This window comes from Patagioenas fasciata, chromosome 1 (genome assembly GCF_037038585.1).
Source record: "Patagioenas fasciata isolate bPatFas1 chromosome 1, bPatFas1.hap1, whole genome shotgun sequence".
NCBI classification, from domain to species: Eukaryota; Metazoa; Chordata; class Aves; order Columbiformes; family Columbidae; genus Patagioenas; species Patagioenas fasciata.
Genome location: NC_092520.1, coordinates 112,949,403 through 112,975,634, shown reverse-complemented (window position 1 = coordinate 112,975,634; position 26,232 = coordinate 112,949,403). Strand labels below are relative to the sequence as shown.

Sequence of the window (26,232 nt, the reverse complement as noted above, 5' to 3'; positions counted from 1 at the left end):
GTTTTTTTGAAGTGGGATCTCTGACTACTCTACCACCTTATTGAACTCCATAAAAAAAACTGAGGGGGATGAAGCTAAGAACGTTTTCCAGCATCCTATGAAAGAGATCATTTCAGAGGAGAAAATGATAGTAGCAATTATCTTATGAACACTATACAAAAATAAAATGTTTTATTGCAAGCATAGGAAAAGGGGTTTTTTTGCTTTGCAGAGGAAAAATAGAGAAGACATTAAAACAGAACCACAAAAGAGTATTTTCAATCATTTCACATGTGATGGCTCTGTTCCTAAATGATATTCCAGTGATATTCCAGTAATGAAACTACAGATTTATCTTAAAAAAAAAAAAAAAAAGAAAAAAGAAAAAAAAAAAAGTTATTTCTGCTTTTGAGTTAAATAGGCGTCTTTAATTGTGGGAAGCACTTTAAGCAAGTTAAACTGCTATGCGCTCTTGTATCTTCCAAAGATTGAGCCTAAAAGGGAAGGCAAGAAAGGAGAAGGCTGCATGCCTGCCGGTTCTCCTGTTACTCACTGTTTGTCTTGAGTTTGCCAGGCTCGCTGCTTCTGCTGCCTGCCTGGTTAATGGCCTTGACAATGAAGATGTACTTCGTGCCACTCTGTAACCCGTGCACTGTGTAGTGGTTTTGTTTGATATTGGGAACAATCATCCAGCTGTCGGCTGAGTTGCATAAACCTGTAATTTCAAGCAGAGCACATTAATCATAACATACTAAATGCTTTGTAACAGAGGAACATTGAGAGCACTCTCAAGCACCCAAGGACTGATAGGAATTTTACTTCTGTACCTTTTAAAGTGTTGTTACATTTCCTGAGTCACTACTTAATTTCATTGACGCATTTCATCAGCCCTCAGCCAAGGTACCTTCTAAGTTCTTGCTATGTGAAGTCAATCATAAAAAATAGACATTCATGAAATGACTCAGTGAAGGCACTAACAGTCTGAGATTTTTCATGTTCCAGCACAAGGAATTCTTTATTGCTTAAGAACTAAAGGATTATGGAGATCCCATCAATCTACTGTTTGGATTAATGAACTCAGTTTAAGTCTCAGAAATCTAATGTAAGCAGTAATGCTAGGGGGCTGGGGAGGTACCTTTGCTGACAGTCCCCAGGTATGCATTTTTCAGGACCTGAAGTAAATCATGGGAGCCTGAACAGGGTAGAAAGTGGGCTTCAGAGCAAGCTTTGGCTCTTATACTTCAGACTTTGCCAGGATGTAATCTAAACCAGTAAATTTAATGGATGCAATTTTTTGATTTATGTCCTCATCATTAGAAGTCAGCTGGGGAACAGCTAGATAGTTTTCCAGTTACAAACTTTTTTGGGTACATTTGATGCGTACCACAGAAGTATAATATGAAAGAAGTAAATAAAATAAGGATGGAAAAATATATGAAAAATAAGAAAATACCCCATTAAGATGAATTTATTCATCTACATAATTTTTTCTTACTGTGACATAGCTGCAATGGCAGTCAATCATTCATATCATTTACTGTACATTTTGAAGAGCTCCTGGTCTAGTGGATCCGCATTTGATAGCTCTCTTATTATAAATGTTTAGATAAATAAGAAATTTAACATTCATGAAGTGTATATGTACTCACAACCTTTTATATAACTTTAGAGCTAGAAAAAGATATATGCAGATGGAAGTCTATGCAAGCATGTGCACGTATAAGGCTGGAAAACTTAAAAGAAAAATATTGGACTGAATCAGGAACCTGACAGACTTCTTGGTCTCTGCCTATATTGGATATAGAACATGTTGTGAAAGCTACTGTGTTACTAAAAAATAGCTTTCAGCTTTAACCTGATGTTTTATCAGCAAGTACTAGTAAAGAGAATCTTTTAAAAGCCAGTAGTAATCTCAGCTCTGCATATTAGGCAATACCAAACCTTTATGTAAAGTAAAAATCAAAAGGTTACTAAGTACAAAACTTGAAAGAAAAAAAGACCTTTGATACAGGTTTACCAACTCATAGACAATTCATAACCATGCTGACAGATTCCTTCCTTATTTTGGACATGCTTTTAATAACAAAAGATCATCAGAAACAGAACTCATACCCCGAATTTCAATCTAAGAATTATGTAGCTTTTGTCTTAAACTTCTCTTATATTAGATAGCATCCTTGAGAGGCAGGCAGCTATTTATTCTGCTGTGCAAATGGGTAACTGAGGCACATTTTCAGGTGGGACTCATATCACCTCATCATGTAATGAAGAGCTGCAATATCTAACATATTTTTCTGAACTCTGAGGAGAGACAGAAATCAGTGAGCATTTTCTTTCACTTTTCCAGGTGTGAACATCCTACCACAAGTACCTCTCTTTTTTTTGGCCAGAGAGGAAACCTACATGACTAGCATGGGTGAGATCTCTAACTTCAGATATCTGAAATAAGGTGAGGTGAAGCCCCCTGCCACCATCATTTGAAGTTTGAAAGCCTAAGCCTGTGGCTGAACTCACAGATGGGTTGTGGCCTTTGGGACATGATTTATCAGAATAAGAACATTTCTTTGCTGCAGTTTTCTGACATAAAGCGGTAAAAAGGCATTCTAGTATGTTCCTTATGCTCCATCCAGTGAAAGTCCTGACCACACGTACTCTTCCTAGTATCAGTTACAAGGGATTCGGTTTGCTATATGTGGATAGAAGCTGCAGAGAAAACCAACCTCACAGCACTGTTTTTCTCAAGACTATCACAAACCTAGATCATATAGAGCAATCATCCACCTATCTCCTGAAAACAAAAGAACACAGTGTTATACCCCAGCTGTGCCTAGCACCTGTAGCAAACTACCTATAGCAACATGAGTCCACATCTTGTTTCGCTGAATCATACCTACTGGATGATATTTATTTTTTTTAGACTGGGTGTGAATGGGTTTCCTAAGAGAAAGAAAGGAAATAAAATCAGCAGTTTCCTGGCATAAAATATTTCACTAACTGCTCAGAGGAATGCTCATCCTTTCCCAATAAAAATTTGCCATAGGTATGAAAGGCACAGTTGTTCTGTAGCTGAACTACCACACTGATTTTGGACTGAGACCATCACTTACCTGACTCATAGGTGCTATTGCAAAATAAGTGTTAAGTTAAACAAAATGAAGTACTGGATTTAGAGGGAGTCCAAGATAACCAAGGAATCCTTAACTCAGATGCCTCTGATGGGGTATCAAATAACATATGACAGTAAGTGGGATGAATCCAGACAGTGGTTCTGGAAGTGTTTTCTCTTTCCACAACCGCACTTCAAAAACCAAGGTCTATGGTATACATAGACCGTATATAAACAAACTCTTATGTAGACCCAGAAGTGCTCAGATTTTTGGTAAATAATCTCAAAACTAGAGATGAAACATAGCTACAACTCTCTAAAGGGTAGATTTTTCAGGCTGTCATTACAGTTTTTATGTTACCCTCCAGAGGCCGATCGCTCCTTGATGAGGCATAGAAACTTGGATCTAAATGGGTATATGACGGACTGCAAAGGTACAGTTGTGCTGCTGAGTCTCCTGTCCAGTCTATCTTCTCCTCCCACATATGTGGATTTATAAACATCCAATACTCAACTAGTTTGTAAATACTCACACAGGGTAAACTATTATATTATTAAATAATCCAGTTAATGGTTAATTTGGATTTCTGTGTACAGAAGGCAGAGCCGTGATCATTTTAGGTATTGCTACATCTTGGCTTCTGCTACTGGGGTTAATGACAATACACTTATGGGCAGGTGTACAAAGAGCAGTGTTCCTGCGCTAGGATCTTACCTACCCTAAAATATCTGCATGGTCAATAGAGAGAATTGGGAACCCTTTGTTTATCCTGACTCGTGTTCCAGGAGAAGGGTCTATCCTCCTTGATGACACAAGACAACTGGGTTTTTTTTTATTTGTCCTACCATTCTTAGGCACACTAGACTACTGGTGTACAATAAATGTTGGATGTGCAGTGACTGACTCAGTCACTCTGCTTGACAAACCTTGCTGTCCTAACAAGCTCGGCTCTTGCCTCTGCAGCAAGGGGATTAGTGATGTGTCCATGTGCTCCCTGACTGTGAGCTATCTGGTAACAGGTCTTAAACTGCACTTCAATTCTACAAATCTTGGGAATGAAGTTTTGATGGTGTCAATCTACAAGTCCAAAATCCTTCAGAATGGAGAATAGCAACTAGTGGCAACCAAGATAAGCATTTACGTATGAAAGAAAATTTTGTCACTACATAAAAAGAATTTGTCTGCAATTCTGCCCTGTCAGGACAGCTTTTCTTCTCTGAATAAAAAATAAGGTGTTTAAGATAAAGTTCAGGGAAACAAGCAAGCAGCCTGGTATCACGAGAATCTGGGGGTAGCATTTGTCTCCTCAGCTCCCTGTGACTGGTTAAGTGGAGAAGCCACATCTTCTGTTCACTGATGCAGCAGCAGGAGCTAAGGATCTTCCATTGTACCCACTCCTAATCCAGGCCACATTCAGGTTTCTAGTTTCAAAAACCTAGGGCTTTTTACAGGGCTATGCAGGTGGTAAAACAATGTATTTTAAAACTGTAGCCTACAAAAATGTAGAGAATTTAAATTACATCCTGGAATGGTGCAGTGGGCACAGGGCTGTCTGTACAGGATGTGTGAGTTTTCAAACCGAGTTTCTCAGAGTCTGGAGGTAATAATTTGTAAAGCTGTTTCCCTGGTGTTGGCTGTTGATGCACTTTAAAAAACAGATGAGAAAAATTTGAGGGTGTAAATCCTTCTAAAATTTACACTGGTAGATTTTAATATAATATATCATCTTGAAAACTGGAAGAGAAGCGCTGAAGTCATAGGAAGGTTATTTAATCTCTTGAGTATTTTAATAATTTTTAAATGGTCTACTTAAATAAATTATTACCAATTCAAATGGATAGAAAAAATACACTAGGTGAAGGTAACGGTTCTCCACCCCCACTCTGCATTCCCACAAGAAACAAAATAATATATGCAGGATTTCTGCAAAACACATCACATTTTTTTTAAGAAATACACTCTTTTTATATTCTTCAAGAGACAGAAGTCATCTTAGTTTTCTGAAGATTGCAAGGAATCTGTTTTTAATAAATTAAAACTTCCAGAAACAGACAAAAGCTAGAATATTCAAAAACTAATTGGTGAATCATAAACTTTTTGTTTTTCACGGAAGCTTTGGCTCCTAATTTTCTGAAGTCCTTCAACATAATTTTATCCTGTCTTATAGGAAGAGTAAACATGTAACATTGGGAAGGTTCCCCTAGTACACTCTATCCTTAATACAGTGATTTTTAGTATTTAGCTGATGAAACTAACTAACCTATATTCCATTTACCAGGAAAGGGAGAATTATTTACTGCTTTTTGTCTTGAAGAGAGAGATGTGTTTTTCATGAAGACATCTTGTATTGGTGTTTAAATTTTAACCTTCCTGAAGCACACATGATGCTAAAAAAATGCATACTCGATAAATACTTGAAAATATATTGAAATGGGATAATGAAATTATAATGCTTGTTAGCTAGCTAGTGACAAAGTCATTTCAAAAACCTTTACAATATTCAGATTGCAGGTGATTAACTGCCTCTCAGAAATGCAAATGTGTGAATGGTATAACTCTGAGAACAACTGCTTTAGTAAAAGCCTGCTTAATTTCAAGTTCTGTATTGCTCTTATGCACAGAACAGGATTGCCAAGCATTTAATAGCCAAGCAGTTTGGCCACATTTGGAAATAATCTTTCCTGTATGAAATAAGATTCAAACCGAAATACTCTATTTGGACCTTTTCCATCCAATGTTAACTCTCCAATTTTTCAGTTAATAAAAAAGAATATAGTTGATTATGTTGGATAGAAAATACACTAGAAAAACATAGGATTGCTTGTTTTTGTTACTGAATTCTTAGCAATCTCTGAATGATATATGCCTCTGGTGGGGGAAATGTACTGAGGAGTGGAAAGTGCAGCCAGTCTGGCTGTGTGGTTTTAAGAACCGATTCCAAAATAACAACCTCCATTAGCACAGTAGGTGGGTATGTATGCAAAGTGATTCCTATTGTCTCAGGGGAAAAAAAGCTTGTTGGTTTAACATAGTACTCTAGCTACTCCCTTGTGACTAATTCGTAGCTGCAAAAACACAGAACCGAAGACAATCTATGAACCTGCTTACATTATCTGCTACAAGCCACACACAATACCAAGTGAAACCTTTTGGGGTACAACAGAAAAATAAATAAAAAAAAATAAATACGTGCAACAGCATGCAAGTGCCATAAATCAAAAGAAATTTGTGCTAATCCAGAATCTACTCCATCAAAAAGGATTTTAAAAGAAATCATGCAGCTTCAGTTCAGCAAAACATGAAGGCTGAACTGCCGTGCCTGCTAACACCACTTACAGTTAAAATAGTTCTCTGTGTTATACAACACTATTAAAGCACACTGCGATATTCTAGGGACAATCTTGGAAAGTTGTCTATGAAAGTTGGGATATTAGACCCTGCTGCAGGACAAGGAATGTAATCCAATAAAGTAAAGAAAGGTCCAAGCAGTGTTCTGAGTAAAGTCAGCATGTTAGCAGGCAAATTTCCCATACCAATGGAAGCTGGAATGAACTGAGAGTCCCACGTGTTAGAAACCTGGGCAGATCTGTAGCAGTTACATTTGGTGGGAACATCTCCATTGGAGGTGTTCAAGCCTACATTAAATAATGAGAGTAAAAAAAAACTTTACAACATTTAGAAAACCCTTCCACATATACTTATATACGCATGTATTTAATTTGGGCTGACATTATAACTATCAATAAATTGAAACTAACAGCTAGGATATTTGTGTAAGAACTATTGCATTAAAAAAAAAAAAAAAAAGAGAGAAAAAGAAAAGAAAACGGGGCCAGTTCTTTCATTTCTTTCTACTGCCTTTCAAGGTCTTCAGAGCATTTTGTAAACAAAGTTTCTTACAGTGTTGATTTGTTTCATCTTCAAACTTTTAATGACATTATTTTTTAAAAGTGGTAAAATGAAATTTCAGACTGAGCACTTCATACTATACCCCAAAATTACCATATTGCATCTCTGAAAATAGACTAATTGATACATGTTTTGCAGATCAAAGCTTTTGCCTTCACATGGGAAACCTGCAATACAGTCTAAAATTGAAATACCTCATTATTTATTCACCAGTAAGCAAAGAGAAAAACCCCACATCACAAAGGTGTGGAAATGGCACTCCTTTCTGCTGCTGTGTTTACACAAAGTGCCAATAGCTGACTTGCACAAAGCCTTCTAGCATAAAGCAATAGATAAAATTGTGTCAGAAAACAAGCAAAGTACTGTGTTATCATTAAGACCTGTCTGCTTTGTAGTAATTAATAACAGAACTTTTTCCTTCTCTACCTATCATTTTGCAATTTATTCCAATTTACTCTTATACCTTTTTGATGTCCAGCTCACTCAGAGGTAGGAGCATGTATTGAAGGTTACTTGGTCTTTCCAGACGTCTTAAATTTTACAATGTGATTTTGAAAATTAGGCTGTTTAATGAAATACTAGATGGAGGTTTCAGCAAAGCACTCACAGAATTTTCAATAATCCACTCAGTTTTTCAGTCAGTCCTGAAAACCATGATATATTTACAGTATAACATTTAAAAACAGTTTTATAATGCCAGTGCATGAAGCCTCAGGTATCCTTTCAGATGGCTTGGAGAACTAACTCCAGTTTAGTGATGGAGAAAAATAGGTGCTTACACCAACAGAGTAGTCAGTGCAAGAGTTTGGATCAGTACTGAGACATGGCATAGACCATATCATTTTTCCACCGATATGAAGTATGCAAACATGTCCACAGCATGTTCTTTCAACAGATGTTGAAAGAACAAAATAATTTCTGCACTTCATTGTTCTCAGTGGATTTTTATTGCATGATCTGTCCAGTCTTCTCTTGAACTCAACCAGAATGTAATCAACAGCCCTCTGTGGCAATGAGTTCCAAATTTAAATACACAATTATGGAACAAACTGCACTTTTTTATTGATTTGATTCATTTCAGAATCCTTCAGTTTCATAAAGCAAATACTTGTCCGCTAGTGCTATTCCTGTTAAACATATGGGGAACAGGAAGAAGTTAAATGACTTCTCCAAACTCATAGTCAATGATTGCTATGCACTGAACCCAGACTTCCTGACCAAAGGTTAGAAAATATAGTTTTCTCAGAGGAATAGTTATTTAACAACAGAACAATCTGAGGAATAATCAGTAAGCTTCTTCGTTCAGGAAAGTCACAAATTCAAAACAGGGAGTATATTCAGTAAAAGATGTGCCATGATACAGAATATAAAGCAATGACAGTTAATATTGTAAGATGAAAAAAGTTATCGTATAAACTCTTGTTCCACTGATGTTTGTTGCCCTAATCTTCAGTATATTGAGACCTATGCTTTTTAGCCTTGAAGACTGTCACAGGAAAGGACTTAATCTGTATTTCTGACAAAGGTCCAGTTGTCAAGGGTATCTAAATGACAATAGGGCTGCAGTTCTAACTAAAGTCCAGTTCAACACAGATTACCAAGTGGTCAACTAGCTGAGCCAATGTAAATTAGGTCTTTGTCCCTGTGGCTAGATCTGCAACAAGGGACCTAAGACGCAAGAGGCAAGTAGAGACATGGGCCCATGTGAACTTCATGAGCTTCAATGAGGTCAAGTGGAAGGTCCTGCACCTGGGTTGGGGCAATCCCTGGTATCAGTATAGGCTGAAGGGTGAAGGGATTGAGAGCAGCCCTGCTGAGAAGGACTTGCAGGTACTGGAGGATGAAAAACTGGACATGAGCTGCCAATATGCACTTACAGATTAGAAAGCCAGCCATATCCTGGGCTGCATCAAAAGAAGTGTGGCCAGTGGGTCAAGGGAGGTGATTTTGTCACTCCACTGTGGTGAGACCACACATGGGGCACTGCATTCAGCTCTGGGGCTCCCAACATAAGAGGGACAGGGACTTGTTGGATTGAGTCCAGAGGAGGCCATGAAAATGAGCAGAGGGCTGGAGCACCTCTCTTATGAGAGATTTAGCTAAAGATGTCCCTGGTCCTTGCTGGGGGTTGTACTAGATGACCTTTGAAGGTCCTTTCCAATCCAAACTATTCTGTGATTCTATAAGTCCTGTTAACATGGACAGAACTTGTGCTTTTTGGAATATGTACTGGTTTTAGTCTTCAAAAGCTCTCACTATATGGTAGTCCCAGAAAACACATCAGAAATTTTAACCTAACTAATTCCTAATTTTAGAACTCTTCAAAATCATTATTGGTTTGGATTTAACATTTTGTCATTAAATCTTCCCACAAAATATTTTTTCCTTTTGTTCTTGACATATGAGTACATTTATATTTAAAAGCACTTGCTTTACAGGAAACCGTAAGGAAACAGAACTAGAAAAGAGAATGCTTATACTTACTAACAACGTTAGCTTGTCCAGTGAAGATGGTGTACTGCAGCTCATAAGAGACCACACTGAACTCATCATCCGATGTCCAGTGGACAGTAATGGTATCATAAGAAGCTGTACAGAGCTCTTCTCGAATGGTGGGTGGGTTGGGAGCTGCGAGATACAACAGAAGAGGCTTACTGACACAATGAGTAAAATATTTCCCTTCTCACCTGGGATTAGGGCATCAGATGTATGAGTTTGAAGCTATATTGTCCATCAAACTTTTAAACAACTTTTCACTAATTCCAGTAGTAACTTAGATTATCAATAAGTTGTTGCAAAGGAATTCTTTCTATCAATATAATCACCTAGGAACTCCAGACTTTGAAAATATTTTGTATTAAAGTACCTTCAGTTTCAAATGCCCCGCTACAAGTGATGTGTTGGTGGTCACATTAAACTGTGATTAATGGGCACAACTGACATTTTTTCTAGATTTATTTCTAACCATCACACTATAATTAACCAAGTTTCCCTGAAATGTATATAAATAGGAAGAGTCAATACTCTTCACTGTTGACTTGAAAGTAGTGTTTGCCTAACCTATCTTACCAGAGACTGGCTAAGTGCTATTTGAAAAATATAATTTTGGGAAGCTGTCCGAAACACTCATGATTTCATGCTCGATCTCTCCAACCTAATTTTTATTTATTTCCTAGCTATCCTTTTTAACAGAGATGCATATAATTTCTGTTGGTTATACAACTCACTTTTTGTCAGCCTTATGTAAACAGTTCTTATCATAACTTCATGACTATTACAACCTAAACTTCTATGTCATTGCTAATTAAATAATTCTAGAAAATTACCAAAACACTTTCATAAAAAAGTTGTCTCACTGTTTTTGTTTTTGTTTTGTTTTAATTTATTTTGTTTTTAAACAACAAACAAGATCTCTATAGGAAGCTTTACATTCTTCTCCCATATTGGCATACATGTTTGTTTTAAAGTCTTATTTGAAAAACTGAAACTTGAAGTAAAGTTCTTAGGTCTAAATTTTCCTTGTTTGCATCCTCTACAAAGCCAAGCATCTAAATAATAAACAAATGCATCTTTCCTTGAAAGGTTGGTGGGGCTTCCTGCAAGCTTGTCTCAGTGGGAGCCTCATTCCTAATCATCTTCCCTACATGCCACCATAATGTAAAAAAAAGAAAAAAAAAAAATCATTGTGCTTAATAGTGTTCGTTCCAGCTGAGTGAGGAAGGAGGGAATTCAAGCTGAAACAACCACAACATGCTTGAATTAAAGGAAAAGAAAGGCAACTCTGAATGGTATTTTTGCTATCAGCTCTTTAACTTCTGTTAGCCACAAATAATGGCCTCAGAAAATGTCCCTCTGAAGGAATTCCACGTTTCCTTTTGCAACAACTAACTTTTATGAAACATCTATTTTACTTTCCATCAAGATTTTTTATAGTTCCCTTCCCCAGTTTACCAATGTGTGTTCCCAAGGATTAAAGTGCAGATGCATTTCCAACCAGGCTCTTTCAACCAAGAGGCATAAGGAAATGTTCAAATGTGTTTCATGATGTGACTGTGATTTGTGATGCTCTAAATATTGTAACATGGAAGCTTATCAATGGCTTTTTTCTTTTTTTTTTTTTGGTCAGCATAGGTACCCTTGGGACAGATGGGTATTAATAAAGAGATAGAGAAATGAATTAAAATAAGAATGGTCATTCAGGGGGGAATGTAAACAAAAGGAGGAGAAAAAAACCCCACAATCTCCTGGAAAGATTAGTGCTGCAGTTTAGAGATTGTGTACTAACAGAGGCCAACTAACTGTTGTGAAAGCTATGTAGTACCTCGCTGGTCCAATCAGCTACATTTCAAAAATGTATTCAGCAGAAGAAATTACTGGAGCTATATATTTTTTTTTCATTTTCATATTTTGCCTGTCCTTCAATGGCAAAAACAAAAAAAAAGAAAAAAGAAAAAAAATAATTACAAATAGACAAGTGGATCCATTTTTTTGTGTGCTAGTATTATACTAAAGTCTTCTTCAGTTATCTCCTGTACCTAACAGAGCAAATTGTTTTACTTGAGAAATGTACATGTTGTTACTGCAACAGAGATAATAAATATAAATTTATGGAAAGCATCCATTACTGAAAGTTTAATGAACTGTAAACTGCATTTCAATAGCACCTGTCTTCAACTCCTTTGAAAATGACAGCCGAAATTCTTTTTTTCACATGCACACATGGCTGGCCTTATGGCTGGAAATTTACAGGCATTCAGGTAAGGAAAATGACAGAAAAAAGAGATTTGACCTAAGCACGACATCTTTTCTCTTGTTCTTATGATTAACCCACACCCCCTTGAAACTACACTGAATGAAACTCAGCTCTTCAGCAACACTCATTTCATAAGCCACTCAAAATTTACAAAATTTACTTGCTTCTCTTGCAGACAGACGGGGAAGTATGCATGCAAATGGTTTGTTACAACTCTCAGAATAATGGAATCATTGAACAGTTTGGGTTGGAAGGGACCTTCAAAGGTCATCTAGTACAACCCCCTTGCAAGGACCAGGGACATCTTTAACTAGATCAGGTTGCTCAGAGCCCCATCCAGCCTGGCCTGGAATGTCTCCAGGGATGGGGCATCTACCACCTCTCTGGGCAACCTGGACCAGTGATTCACCACCCTCAGTGTAAAAAACTTCCTCCTCATGTTTAGCCTGAATCTCCCCTCCTTTAGTTTAAAACCATTGCCCCTTGTCCTATCACAACAGGCCTTGCTAAAAGTCTGTCCCCATCTTTCTTATAGACTCCCTTTAAGTATTGAAAGGCCTCAATAAGGTCTCCCCAGAGCCTTCTCTTCTCCAGGCTGAACAACCCCACTCTCTCAGCCTGTCCTCATAAGAGAGGTGCTCCAGCCCTCTGCTCATTTTCATGGCCTCCTCTGGACTCAATCCAACAAGTGCATGTCCCTCTTATGTTGGTGGCCCCAGAGCTGAATGCAGTGCCCCATGTGTGGTCTCACCAGAGCAGAGTGACAAAATCACCTCCCTTGACCTGCTGGCCACACTTCTTTTGATGCAGCCCAGGATATGGCTGGCTCTTTTAGTTTAAAACCATTATTCCTTGTCCTATTGCAAAAGGCTCTGCTAAAATAATGTAGAAGTCCGACTGCCAAATTCATCATTCTACAGGCCATACTCCTTCAGAAAGTATATTCTGTAATGCAATTAAAGAGATTGACCTTAATCAGTTATCTTCATTATTACATTTCATCATGTGTGATTTACCTGTCAGATTTAATAGTACTGCTACAGAGCTCAGGTGCCACAGTGAAAACTGTACAGAGACCCCAGAGAAACCTCAGGGCTGTGCCAGCACCTTCCCCCACGTGGCCTTGGATCGGGTGTGCTCCACCACTGCTCAGGAACGGGAAGTCCAGCATGCTTCCATGTGGAAGACACAAAGCCTCATATTCACCCTTCAGCCCTGTTTCCCAGTGGAGAAGCAGTGACTGCCTGGAAGTCCTTCCAGTCCATTTCAGGGTGAGGATGAAGCACTGACTTGCAACCATAACAAGACTGAAGTTTGACAGCTGATGCTGTCAATACCCTCAGCTATTGGCAGCCTCTTGTCTACAGACTGCTGCCCAGTGTCAGGGAGAGCTGAGAAAAAATTGAAGCAGCTCTTGAAAACCACAAATTTACAGCCTTGAGCAGTGAGGGAACCTTGAATCGGTGCCAGCAGACTTGGTAAAACACAATGAAAGCTTCGGTAGATGAATTGCTTCCTAACCTATGTAACTCTCCTTGGTCATGGGGTGGCAATCTCCATAGTGGACCAGGGCAAACATCTCAGAGTGGTTACTGCTTCAGTTGCATTGACTTTCATCCATCTGCATTCACAAATTGACACTCTCTGATGAGTGAAAATAATTGCTGAAAGCTGTTTTATTTGCATGACTTCAACTCAAAGCTGAACAGGCACACTTAGAGAGTCAGGAAACACATTTGAAGTGTCTGAAAGACAGTAACTAATATTAGAAAAGCAGTTTCTTAAATTTGGTCCCAGAAGTGATTGACCTTGTGAGGAGACTTACTCCCTTTCAACGAGGTTAGTCTAACTTCCCTTCTGTTCAATGTCATCTGCACTGTGTTTGCTCTGAAGCAGACTGAAAGCACCCACATGACCACATACCCAAAAGGCAGCTGATGGAAACTGCCACCGCTCAGTAGTCAATCCTAGCATGAATGCAGTGGCTCCTGGGCAGCTATTGAGACTATTTCTAAATTTTCTTGGCACAAGGTCACAGAGATTGTCTGAAACCACCCCAACTCATAGAAACATACTGTTGGTATGAACATGAGGGAGTTGAGCAAGCTGCTCTGAACATCTCTTAACTGTTCTTTACTGGGCTCCATGGTGTATCACAACACTGGACTGAACCAGCACACAGGAACTTGAAAGGCACAGTTACATCAGATGTGCATACACATTTTTTGTGTTAGTACCATGTCATGCATGAGTTGGCAGCAAGAGCTCAGTCTTACAACCATGTAGAAATAGTCTTTTGGTAGGCCAGAACTGTTCAAAACTAACAGAATGAGAGGAGATTACATCCAAAGCACAAGACTGAGCTAGCTGGAGGTGGTTTTTTGATCTTTTAATACTGAAAGAGTTAGGAGGAGAGACAAATTGTGAAGGGTTTCCAGAATGAAGTTGTTTTCCTATGAAAAAACTGCTGGCATATGTTAGGCAATGCATGTTTCTTAGTAGAGTCATAGGTAAAATGATAGATGAACAAAATGCATCGTTTCAGGTGGGATTTCTGAAGCAGGGTAAATTGCATGGCCAAAGAATAGATGTTTCTGCAATTCATTTCAAAGTATTAAGACATAGAACAAGTATTTTTGATTCACAATGGATAAAAAGAATCCGTATGTTAGTAATACTGTGCAGACTTTGCAAGTCCTATGCATTGCCTGGATCCAGCTAGATACATGTTTAGAAAAATATGAGTTCCAGATGAAGAGCTTTAGGAACTAGCAAGATAAGAAAGCTTTCAAAAGGCATCAAGGCTATATATGCAGAGGCCAGAACATTCAGAGGAAGATTAAGGATATTGTTTAACAATACTAAGCTTGACATCTCAATGTCTGGCTGGCAACTTTCAGAGAGATATCAGATTTTCATTTGAGTAGCAGAGGTTTTGGACAGACAGCTGTGAAATGATAAGCACAAAGTAGTTAAATTTATATTTGGGAAATAAATAGACTAGGAAGAAAGAAAGATGCAAACTTCCATGTGTCACATAGACAACTAAGGTTAGGAGATGGCGGATAAAGAAGATCTGACAAATAGTACACTGAGAAGAACCAAAGAAGAAAATCTCCAGAAGACAACCAATGTCAATTGCTTCAAAGGCATCTGCCATCAAAGAGAATGAAGTTGGAATTCTGGTTTTGACATTTTGTTCAGAGCAGAACAGATGATAGAAATCATGTAGACTTCTTCACTTGACTCACAACATAGATGTACCACTAGGACTTACAAATGGTGTTCATTTTACTTAACTGTGAAACATGATTAAAGTAAAGGCCAATTTACTCTGTCACACATTTTGCAGTTTAAGATCTTACAAAGAAGACTGCATTTATCAATCTGATAGGGGTAAAATAAATATTCCTCTAGAGTTTCTGAAAACCATAGAGAATAATAAAGTGCATTTGACTCTTGGGACTATACATGTACACATATACATTACATATACACTTATATTTACATAAACAAATTTTCACTGTCTGCATAGGTTGTATTTTATGCTCAGATAATTTGGACATTTGTTTTGGATTTTGCCATTGGAGGCATATGCTATTTATTAATGTGAAGAAAAATAGTACAATCACAGAGCCTGCTAAAACTGTTCTTTACAGGGCATCAAGGGCAAGGATACAAATGGTAGATTAGGAACAAATGCTGAACTATTTGACACATTTGCAGGTTTCCTTAGACTGCATTGTGAGCAATTTTTCAGGACTGTGGATGAAGTAGGAAGAAGGCAGAGAAGGAGTTGTGTAAATAACACTGCCAGAATGACACACCATGGAAAGGATCTTTGTAGCAAGAGCACCCTTCATTTTGTTACAGATATAACCTTCATTTTCTTCAGTGTACAGCAATTAGGCTGGTAATGTTGATGTATGCTATACAAAGCGGAGAAGGCCTGGGTGATGTGGGAACAGACTGCTAGATGAAATTCACCTCGTATAACTTTAAAGATCTAAACCAGAATTACTTATATTTGAATGAATCTCTCTAGCCTCTGTTTGGAGCCAATTAGGAGAATTAGGCACCTCCAGAACAGAGTCAACTGACCTGATCTACATGCCTTAAAATGAGGTGTTTTTTCCTCTTTTGCGACTACAAAGGAAGCTGAGGCTGTTTGTTTTACAGGTAGATTCCTATGTTAGGGCAAATGAGTCTGGATTTTTCTTAGTTCTTCCTTTCATTTCCTTAGCTTTTTATAATTTTGGGGTGAATACTCAACATGTTGGCAAAATTCCAGCAGACTTTGGGGAGAATGGGAGCAAGGGGAAAGGCAGGCACCAAAACATTTCATGGGTGCTGTATAAAAGATCAAATTACTCTCACCACATTATTATTATGTATTGTTTACTTGAGTATATGTTAAACACTGATCATATTCACAAGTTACACAGTGATAAAGAAATTTCTTTCAGATAAATTCTCTCTTTCAGTTATGGCAAGAACCCCACAGCTCCATGAGGCAAGGGTGGTGCTGCCCTGTGCATGAAGGCTGCCTTGCTCTTCCCAGTGTTAAACTGTTCACTTATTTCCCTGCAGAAAAGCCAGAAGCCAGCCCTTTGCATGGAAAAGATCCAGTGGCTGGCAGCGAGGAGACTCCATGCTCTCACACTCTTCTGAAATAACACGGGTATATCTCCTGCAAACCGGGCTAAGAGCATGGGCACAGGAAGCATTTTCAAGCGGTTTTTTAACAGTGCTTTGTAACTTCCATTGCAAATTCTCACTGCTAGCAGTAGATGCTTAAAGACCCTGCAAAATGAAAACCTACCCTGTGTCTCTTCTGTTTTCAATTGAACTGGAATGAATTGTTCTAATTCTGGCATTGAAGTCAAAACATCCTAAATTACAGTAATTTGTTTCTCTTTGTGAGTCATTATTATACTCTGAGATCGCACATTGCTCAGGCCTATGGAAAGGGTCTAATCTGGCAGGCTTCTTAAGGCCAAAGCTCTCAGTTAAGCAAGCTGAGGCTCATGGAGAACCCACCCCACACTCCGGTACACTGTCAGCTCTCTAGTCCCAGACGCAGAAAGGTCCTCCTATTCTGTCATGGAGGAAATACACAGTATCACTGGCATGAGAAATTTCATCTTTCACTGCTGACCCCTTGATGCTGATTGCTTGAACAGCTTCTGGTTGCTCACGGGAAATCTGCCAGGCTGAAATCTGCCACAGGAAGGGGGCAGCCCCAAGGGAGAGTGAAACATGTGGAGCATACACCCCCTGGAAAACCAGATTTGCTCCCTGCTTTCCCTTCTCAAGCCATTCCAAGCTGAGCTCTGGCTGCTCTTTCATTTCACTTAGCTTTCATTTCATTCACTCCTGCTTGCCCACACTCTGCTGGGGTGGAAGGAAAGGAGGTAGGAAATATATCCCAGTTGTGCTCTGTAGTACCTAATGCTTCCTAGGGCATTCTAGGGCTGCTGAGTGTAATATATTTGAGATTAAGACGGAGAGTGTATTCAGTTTATGGCAAGATTGTGGTAGCTTGGGGGGCTGTAGGAGTGAATTCTGTGAGGAAAGACCAGGAGCTGACTACATGTCAGACACAGCAGGTCTAAGACAGACCCACTGCTGCTCAAAGCTGAGCCCATCAGCAATGCTGGTAGTACCGCTCTGATAACATGTTTAAGAAAAGGTAAAAAACACTGCACAGCAACTGGGAGAGAGGAGCAAGAAAATGTGAGAGAAACAGCCCCACAGACACCAAGGTCAGTGAAGAAGGAGGAGCAGAAGGTGCTCCAGTTGCTGGAGCACAGATTCCCCTGCAGCCTGTGGTGCAGACCATGGTTAGGCTTGCTGTTCCCCTGCAGATCACGAAGGACCGCGATGGAGCAGATCTCCACCTGCAGCCCATGAAGGACCCCACAGTGGAGCAGGTGGATGTGTCCTAAAGGAAACTGCAGCCCATGGAGAGGAGCCCATGCAGGAGCAGGTTTCCTGGCAGGAACCATGGCCCATGGGGAAGTCACACTGGAGCAGTCCATTACCAAAGGACTGTACCCCAGGGAAAGCATGCATGCTGAAGCAGTTCTTGGAGAACTGCAGCCTGTAGCAATGACCCACACTGGAGCAGTTCATGAAGAACAGCATCCTGTGGGAGGGAGTCCATGCTGGAGCAGGGTAGGGGTGTGAGGAGGAAAAAGCGGCAGAGATAATCCGTGATAAACTGACTGTGAACCCCATTCCCTGTCCCCTGCACTGCTCAGGGGGAGGAGGCAGAAGTGTTGGGAGTGAAGCTGAGCCCAGGAAGACGAGAGGTGGGGGAAAATACTTTTTTGTTACATTTTTATTTCTGACTATTCTACTCTTACAATTAATTGGCAATAAATAACATTAATCTTCCCCAAGCAGAGTCTGTTTTGCATGTGGCAGTAACTGCTGAGTGATCTCCCTGTCCTTATCTCATGAGCTCTTCATCTTGTTTTCTCCTCCTGCCTTGCTGAAGAAGTGGTGTGAGAGAGCGACTTTGTGGGCACCAGCCAAAGTTAACTGACCACAGAGGCGAATGAAGAAAGCCCTGTCACTACTATTTTATGAGGAACATACAATAGTAGCACCTTGAGAAAAAAAATTACCTGTAAGGTAATCAAGGCATTCCAATAATTTCTTCTCCCTGGTAAAATCCAGTGCGAAAGTATCAAAAGTATCGTTGAGATTAATCTCAGGAATTAGAACCTGGGAGGATGCAGTTGCCATGGAAACCCTTTAATGAAAAGAAAAAAGTGTTTTAGCACCCAAGACATTTAGCATGCAAGACACAATAACTTTGACATCAAGGTAGGACTTGGTCATCATGATTGTTACCACTTCTCCAAAAGCTTGACAAAAACCATTGCACGTAAAATATTTCTATGTTTTAGGTTATGAGTTTTTCCTACCACTTTTATTTTGGGGAGTAAAGTCTTCAGTAGAAAACCTTTTTTACTTAGCTTTTGCTTAACATGCAGCATCAGATAAGTTTTCAACAAAATATTGGTTAAGCAACAATATACTTTGAATTCTTCTTTCCAGGCACCCACCAAACCAAAGTAGCAATAGCATCATTTTTATCTGTGTTTTAAGCAATCCTGACAGATGCTGCATCTCTCCCAACCCTTGTTTTCCCAAGCAGCTTCATGCTGCAGACATTCCTTGGCACTGCTGTCCCAAGGGCTTGGTGCAGATCCCCACACCTCCTCAGCTGTTCAGCACAGCACGCTGATGTTAACTTCAAAAAGCACAGTGGGGAGACAAAACAAATAGATGTCAGCACAGTTTATTTTGAAAAGTTTTTCCCTGCAAATCATGTGTGCATACTTACATTTCCTCCAAAACAGAACAGTTTCCTTGCCTACCTCATTTTAGGAGCTACATCCACTTTTTGTCTGTCTAGCTGTACTAATATAAAGAGATGAGCTTTTGCAAGAAAACTGCAATCAGATGGAGTTTTCAGATCCTTCAGCCTGCTATATCAAAATACATGTTACTAGTGAGCTGCATACCGGATATGTTTGCAGAAAGTTAGGTCTGTTTACGCAAAGAGATTTTTCAGCCTCATGCTATACAATAGAAATTTGTTAATTGTTTCAGTTTGGAGGTAAACACACAACCATGCACACAATGTAAGTCAGTTATCTGTCATTCATGTCACGTGTCAGATGAAAATATTTTGATTACTTCAATTAACAGTTTCCCAAATTAGAGAATGTCTCTATAGACACGACTCAAGTGGCTCCAGAGCAAATGCTTACTATGTTTTCATGTATTTCTTCTGTAGTATTTTAAGGAAAGACAGTTAGGAAATTCAAAATCTGAGCTGCACGTCTCATTGTCTTCAATACAGTTTTCAAAAACTGAGTTGAGGAAGTTTTCTACTCAGTAATGCTTATATAGTTTTCAGCACTGTTTCTCTTGTAACTGCAGTAGAACTTAGTTTAAAATAGATCGTAGTACAGATTTTAATTAATTGATTTATTTAGAGAGGATAATTGAAGTGCTTTTGCCCCATTAATTTAGAGGGAAAATTCTCCGAGCTCTTTCACTTTTTTTTTTCTTTTCTGCCTCACACCACCCATCCCCAGTAGTTCATCTCCAGTTGCACTATGGTATTTTTACATCTCGTAGGAAAAAAATACATATGCATTTCTTGTAAGTGCTTGTATTAGGGAAAATTCATGGGTGATGCATAGCTCTACAAAATTAACAGAAGCCTCGCTAATAAACCAGCAAACAGGTTTCTAAGGTTAAGAGCTTCTCTGAATACCTCCATAAAGCACCATTTCACCAGGACTGTTGTTCGGGGCTAGGCAAAGGGTGCACTGTGAGTATACACGTTAAAGTCAGTTTTCGGTGAGCTCAACGGTTCGCAGTTTCAGACACCATGTCACCATATTAGGTTCAGAGGATTGAATTTCTGCCTGCTCTATATGACACTGTACTTGGCTGGAAAGGGTTTTTCTAGGATAAATGCATTTCGGCCACTGTAAATAATGCATGACCTAAATCACTGGAGTGTGTGTAATGTCTTTGCTTTACATAGTTACCTGTTGTGCTTACAACAGAGAATATTATATTGCAATTACTTTGAAATATGAGGATGAAGAAATGCAATGAGCATAATTTCAGGAGACTGTTTTAGCTGCTGGACTTCAGAGCCCTGGTGAGGCTGTTACAAGAGCGGTCTGGAAGCAAATAAAATATTGCTTACCACACGAGAACTAAGAGAGTTACTTGTGGGGAATAATTTATTAATCAGATTTAGTCTCTTTTTCCACTTGCAATTTGTCTGCAAGCACTTGGTGTTCTTTTCCTTTCAGTTTTATTCTCTGCTTGAAATGATTCTCTGGTTTTCAGAGCATTCACAGCTATCTCATTACAGACAGCAATCTCATTACAGATAGCAATCTCATTACAGATATCAATCTATGATATCCAAGAATTAGAGTTGATTGGGCACATATGTCAGCTGGTCTCATTCCTACTCTCCAAATGTCTCTCCTGTGACTACATTTATGATGCAACTGTTCAGGTTTACAAATTAAAAATGGACCTTCCCTGAATATTGTCGGGTAGTCAGTTAAAAAACTTTATACCTTCACAGGTTTCTGCCCTACTGCTTGTTCCACTGAATGCTGAAAAAAAAAGGTCAGACCCTCAACTTCAGATTTTTATTCATGATACTCGTGGCAGCTTTACTATCAGCTTCAGCTGGGAAAAAGGTGTGCCATGACATAGCTTGGTGATGAAGCCCAAACTACGGTCCAAGTCTGACAGAGAAAACATAATCCATTGCCTTTTCTTGTCTTCCCTTCCTTTGCCTTGCTTTTCTCAACAGATTTTCAATTCTCTGAACCTGTAATGAGCAAGCCTATGTTGATGGCTTATTTATAAATTGATTAAATAGCTTTGGTGAAGCCTGATATTCGGAGAATCTGCATGCAGCACTCCAGAGTAAGTGATAAAATTAAAAGAAAATAGTAACAACATAAATAATAATTCCTTGTTTTTTCTTGTTTTGGATTTTTCAAATACATAGCAGATAAAACTAATACCAGAGGCAATGTAGGCCCACTGATGAATGGGGTGGGTGCCCTGGTGGCAGAAGACACAGAGAAGGCAGAATTATTGAATGCCGCCTTTGTCTCTGTCTACTCTGCTGGAGGCTGTCCTGGGGAGCCCTGTACCCCTGAGACCCCGGATGAAGCAGGGTCAATGGAGGAGTTTGCTTTAGTCGATGAGGACTGGGTTAGGGAGCAATTAAATAGTCTGGACATCCATAAATCCATGTGTCCAGATGGGATACATCCGCAGGTGCTGAGGGAGCTGGCTGAAGTCATTGCTAGACCGCTCTCCATCATCTTTGCCACGTCTTGGGAAACGGGAGAGGTGCCCGAGGACTGGAGGAAAGCAAATGTCACTCCAGTCTTCAAAAAGGGCAAGAGGGAGGACACGGGTAATTATAGACTGGTCAGCCTCACCTCTGTCCCTGGGAAAGTAATGGAACAGCTTGTCCTTGGTGCCATCTCAAGGCATATCAAGGATAAGAGGGTTATTAGAGGCAGTCAGCATCGCTTTACCAAGGGGAAGTCATGCTTACCCAACCTCATAGCCTTTTATGAGAATGTAACAAGGTGGATGGATGATGGCAGAGCGGTGGATGTGGTTTACCTTGACTTCAGTAAAACCTTTGACACAGTCTCCCACAGCATCCTCACAGCTAAGTTGAGGAGGTGTGGTCTAGACAATAGAGTCGTGAGGTGCGTTGCAAACTGGCTTAAGGAGAGAAGCCAGAGAGTGGTGGTCAATGGTGCGGAGTCCAGTTGGAGGCCAGTATCTAGTGGAGTGCCTCAGGGGTCAGTACTGGGGCCAATATTATTCAATATATTCATTAACGATTTGGACGAGGGAATTGAGTGTACTATCAGCAAGTTTGCTGATGACACTAAGCTGGGAGGAGTGGCTGACACGCCAGAAGGCTGTGCTGCCATCCAGCAGGACCTGGACAGGCTGGAGAGTTGGGCAGGGAATAACCTGATGAAATTTAACAAGGGGAAGTGTAGAGTCCTGCATCTGGGCAGGAACAACCCCAGGTTCCAGTATAGGTTGGGAAATTACATATTAGAGAGCAGTGTAGAGGAAAGGGACCTGGGGGTCCTGGTGGACAACAGGATGACCCTGAGCCAGCACTGTGCCCTTGTGGCCAGGAAGGCCAATGGCATCCTGGGGTGTATTAGAAGGGGGGTGGTTAGTAGATCGAGAGAGGTCCTCCTTGCCCTCTACTCCGCCCTGGTGAGACCCCATCTAGAATATTGTGTCCAGTTCTGGGCCCCTCAGTTCCAGAAGGACAGGGAACTGCTGGAGAGGGTCCAGCATAGGGCAACAAAGATGATTAAGGGAGTGGAGCATCTCCCTTACGAGGAAAGGCTGAGGGAACTGGGTCTCTTTAGTTTGGAGAAGAGGAGACTGAGGGGTGATCTTATTAATGTTTATAAATATGTAAAGTGTGAGTGCCACGAGGATGGAGCCAGGCTCTTCTTGGTGGCAAACAATGGTAGGACAAGGGGTAATAGGATCAAGCTGGAACACAAGAGGTTCCACTTAAATTTGAGAAGAAACTTCTTCTCAGTGAGGGTGACAGAGCACTGGAACAGGCTGCCCAGGGAGGTTGTAGAGTCTCCTACTTTGGAGACATTCAAAACCCGCCTGGACATGTTCCTGTGCGACCTCACCTAGGCGTTCCTGCTCCAGCAGGGGGATTGGACTAGATGATCTTTCGAGGTCCCTTCCAATCCCAAACATACTGTGATACTGTGATTAGGTGAAAATTGGCTGGACAATATGAAGATATAATGTGAACCCAGAGATAAAAAACCCAGCTGAATAAATGAGCATAGTTTTTATAGTGCTCTTCTTCATTGTCAAGATACATTCTGCTTTTATTGTTTCTTTGACTGATGCCTAAAAAGCTGATAAGTCCAACAGAACTTTTTTTCATCAGAAAATACTGCTGAAATTCAGCGCTAATATTTCAGCATTCACAGTGTTGCACAGTGTTGCACTGAAAACCAAACCAAATTTTCTGACAGCACAGTTTTTCTGTCTTGCCCCCTTGTCTTTGGGCCCTTGGTATATGTGGCACGCTGAAAGAATGTAGGATCCTAGAAGCAGCAGCAAATCCCTGTGCCCAGGGACCCAACACAGCAGCTGCCATACCTTCCAGACACCCAAGCTTTTGAATCTCCAACTATTCAAGTGGGCTACCTTAGAGACGCATGTTGCAGGTTCCCAAAGTTACACATTTTATTACCTTGTCACTTGCTATCTTGTGAAAAATACTAATCCATTAAGATAATTCCAAATTTCTTCTAAGGAATGTAATCATTCCCTGATTTCTTTCTCACTGTCAGAATTTTTCATAGAATAGGAATTTCAGCTTCCAGAAACCTGTATTTGGGTGTGTTTAGCACCAGATAGCTGCCTGGCATCTGTGCTGCCTCCTTTATTTGTACATGCTATTACTGTTCTAACTCTTACTTCACATCCTTTTTTTTTCAACTGCTCCTCTTTTCAAAGGGATGTTTTGGTTTAGCATTACAGTAAAGTCGTTCCCACTCTGGTACAACACCAGTGTTTTGGCATAACATGTCAATCAATACTCCCCTCCATTTGACCGCATCTGTTGCGGAACAAGACAATTTGGCCACTACAACAACCCATTTGCCTTAAGTTGAGGTTTTGCAAGAGGAATGTCTTCTTTACCTTTCAGTGATATTTTTAGCAGTTTGCAGGAAGCGAGCATGATCATTCTCCTTCAGCGACTGTTCAGCCTGCGAGATGAGGGATGTTGAGCGTTCGATGCACTGTTTGCAGTTCGCAATCTGCTGAGCCAGTTTTCTCAACCTCACCACCTTGAGTGGAAACATAAGAAAGCAGTCACATCTCTAAGGTCACAAATCATGATTGCTTTCACACTTCTGAGGATAAAACTAGAATGAAAAGGGGGATTTAAGATGAATGTATTCACTGACAAGAGCTTTTTTCACACTAGCTTGATGGTGTGCCCCATCTAACCACATAACATTTTTAATAAGGGGACAGACACAGACACTTTCTGCCTCAATATTTTCCACATGGAAAACAACAGGGGAGAGCCAAAACAAGCACAGCTGGCCTATTTTGCAACAGAAGAAACATCATTTCCTGGTACTTTCTGCTTACATGATAACTAAGGGCTATTTAGATAGCAGTTTCCCTGAAGTCATGAGATCTGTGTCAAAGGCAGCTCACAGATTAGGTACTTTTTTCCTATTACTGAGGTGAGTTTCATAAGAAATAATTTGAAAATAAAATCTGACAGAAAAAGGCTGTTCAATTCTACTAACAATACACGCCTGCCCTCTTCATTACGTGCTTTCAGCCAAACAGGGTGTTTTCTTGTTGAATATTTTTAACAGGACAAAAGCACAGTAGTGCTGGAGAGATGATTATTATTACTGCAAATGTATGTGCTGGAGAAAAACACAGTAGATGTGACTGCAATCATTAGCTGAAAGGTTAGGGAGGGGCAGTCAATCCTCCATTTAAAGACAATGTTGGCTAACAAAACTTCTAGTTCCTGAAAGGTCTGGCAGTCCTTCCCAGTGTTATCACATCAGGTTCATAGTTTGAACAGGAGTAAGAAACAGGAAGGAAATGAAATAATTCTGGAGCTCAAAAAGGCATTAAGACCCAGTTACATTCAAAATGAGGAAACTAACAACTAAGTGGACTGGCAGAAATACTTATAATCAAGATAACATTCCTGATCTCAGCAATTAGAGCACAAGCTATGAAGTTGCTGAGTTGAATTTCAGATATAATTGCATCCTAAGCAGATCTAAGGGTATCTTAGCGCACATACCCAACAACAGAAACCAGTAAGAAAATAAGTATTTTGTAAAACTGTCAAAAAGAAAATACTGGCCAAATTACTACAGTCAATATTGGTGTTTCTTCTAAAGACAGAAACAATAAAGGGAGAAAAACGCTAGGAAATCACAAAGATTTTGTTAATGAATGATCTGATCAGCTTCTAGGATGAACTAGTGCCATAATGTTTTCTCTAACTGTGCATTTGTAGAGATTACAATTTAGTCTACACCAGACTGATCAGGGAAATATTAATTGTGGTATTATGTAGCTATTATTTTTATTTACTTATTAATTAACCAAACAAACAATGAACTGAAATATTTGTTACCTTGTGAGCTTTTGACAATCATAAGGCATGTCATGATTTGTTACATCTACATATGAACTAGGTTTTTTGATTGCTTGATTCTTTTTTATATCTTCTTCAAAAAGACAACTGATGATGAACTCTTGAAGGAAAAGTTTCATCTCTCCCACTCCCCACAATGGCAGGAACAATGGCTGCCCTATAATTATCTTACGTATTTGATATTTAAGCACATTGTCAGACTCGTGTCTGTGAATCTGCAGCCTTGCAGTCACAGCTAGAGCTTTATTATTCCGTGTTTCCAGCTCTGTAGCTATAACCGCAGTCCTATATACAAATTTGTCATGCTTTACCTTACAGAAAGACACTTAGCCACAGGCCCTCTTAAAAGAAGGTCCATTGGGCAGAATTTCCTGTAGGTTTCCTCATGGGTCTCTTGAATCCCTAAAATTTTTCAACATATACAAATTTTGGAGCAAAGCATTCCAGATCTTTCCTGGACCTCCACTGGTATTACTTTTGATTGAACAAAGTCGAACAAAGAATGGGGATAGATTCAAATATTCAAATAAATTTGGAGTAAATTGTATTATAAATCTTCCACACTTTAATGGACATTAGAATGCATGTTTGCAAGCAACAGATTTTTTAAAAGCAACTCATGTATATAGCACAAACCCAAATGAATGGAAAGTTTTCTGCTTGATTGGAAGCACAGCTGGTCTCACTGC

General features: G+C 39.7%; 1 protein-coding gene across 11 annotated transcripts in view; it reads right to left on the bottom strand.

Annotated features, from left to right (window-relative positions):
• The window catches only part of MID1 (midline 1), a 276,859-nt gene that overhangs the window by 32,923 nt on the left and 217,704 nt on the right, over positions 1–26,232 (bottom strand). For all 11 annotated transcript variants that reach the window (XR_011740680.1, XR_011740672.1, XR_011740674.1 and 8 more), the window contains exons 5-8: positions 24,043–24,191; positions 18,381–18,508; positions 9,480–9,623; positions 533–694 (exon numbers count right to left, since the gene is read on the bottom strand). Coding sequence is in view for 3 of the 11 variants with exons in the window: in XM_071812939.1 (XP_071669040.1) it covers positions 533–694; positions 9,480–9,623; positions 18,381–18,508; positions 24,043–24,191 (583 nt within the window). In the remaining 8 variants the exon portion in view is untranslated. The remainder of the gene's footprint in view (positions 1–532; positions 695–9,479; positions 9,624–18,380; positions 18,509–24,042; positions 24,192–26,232) is intronic.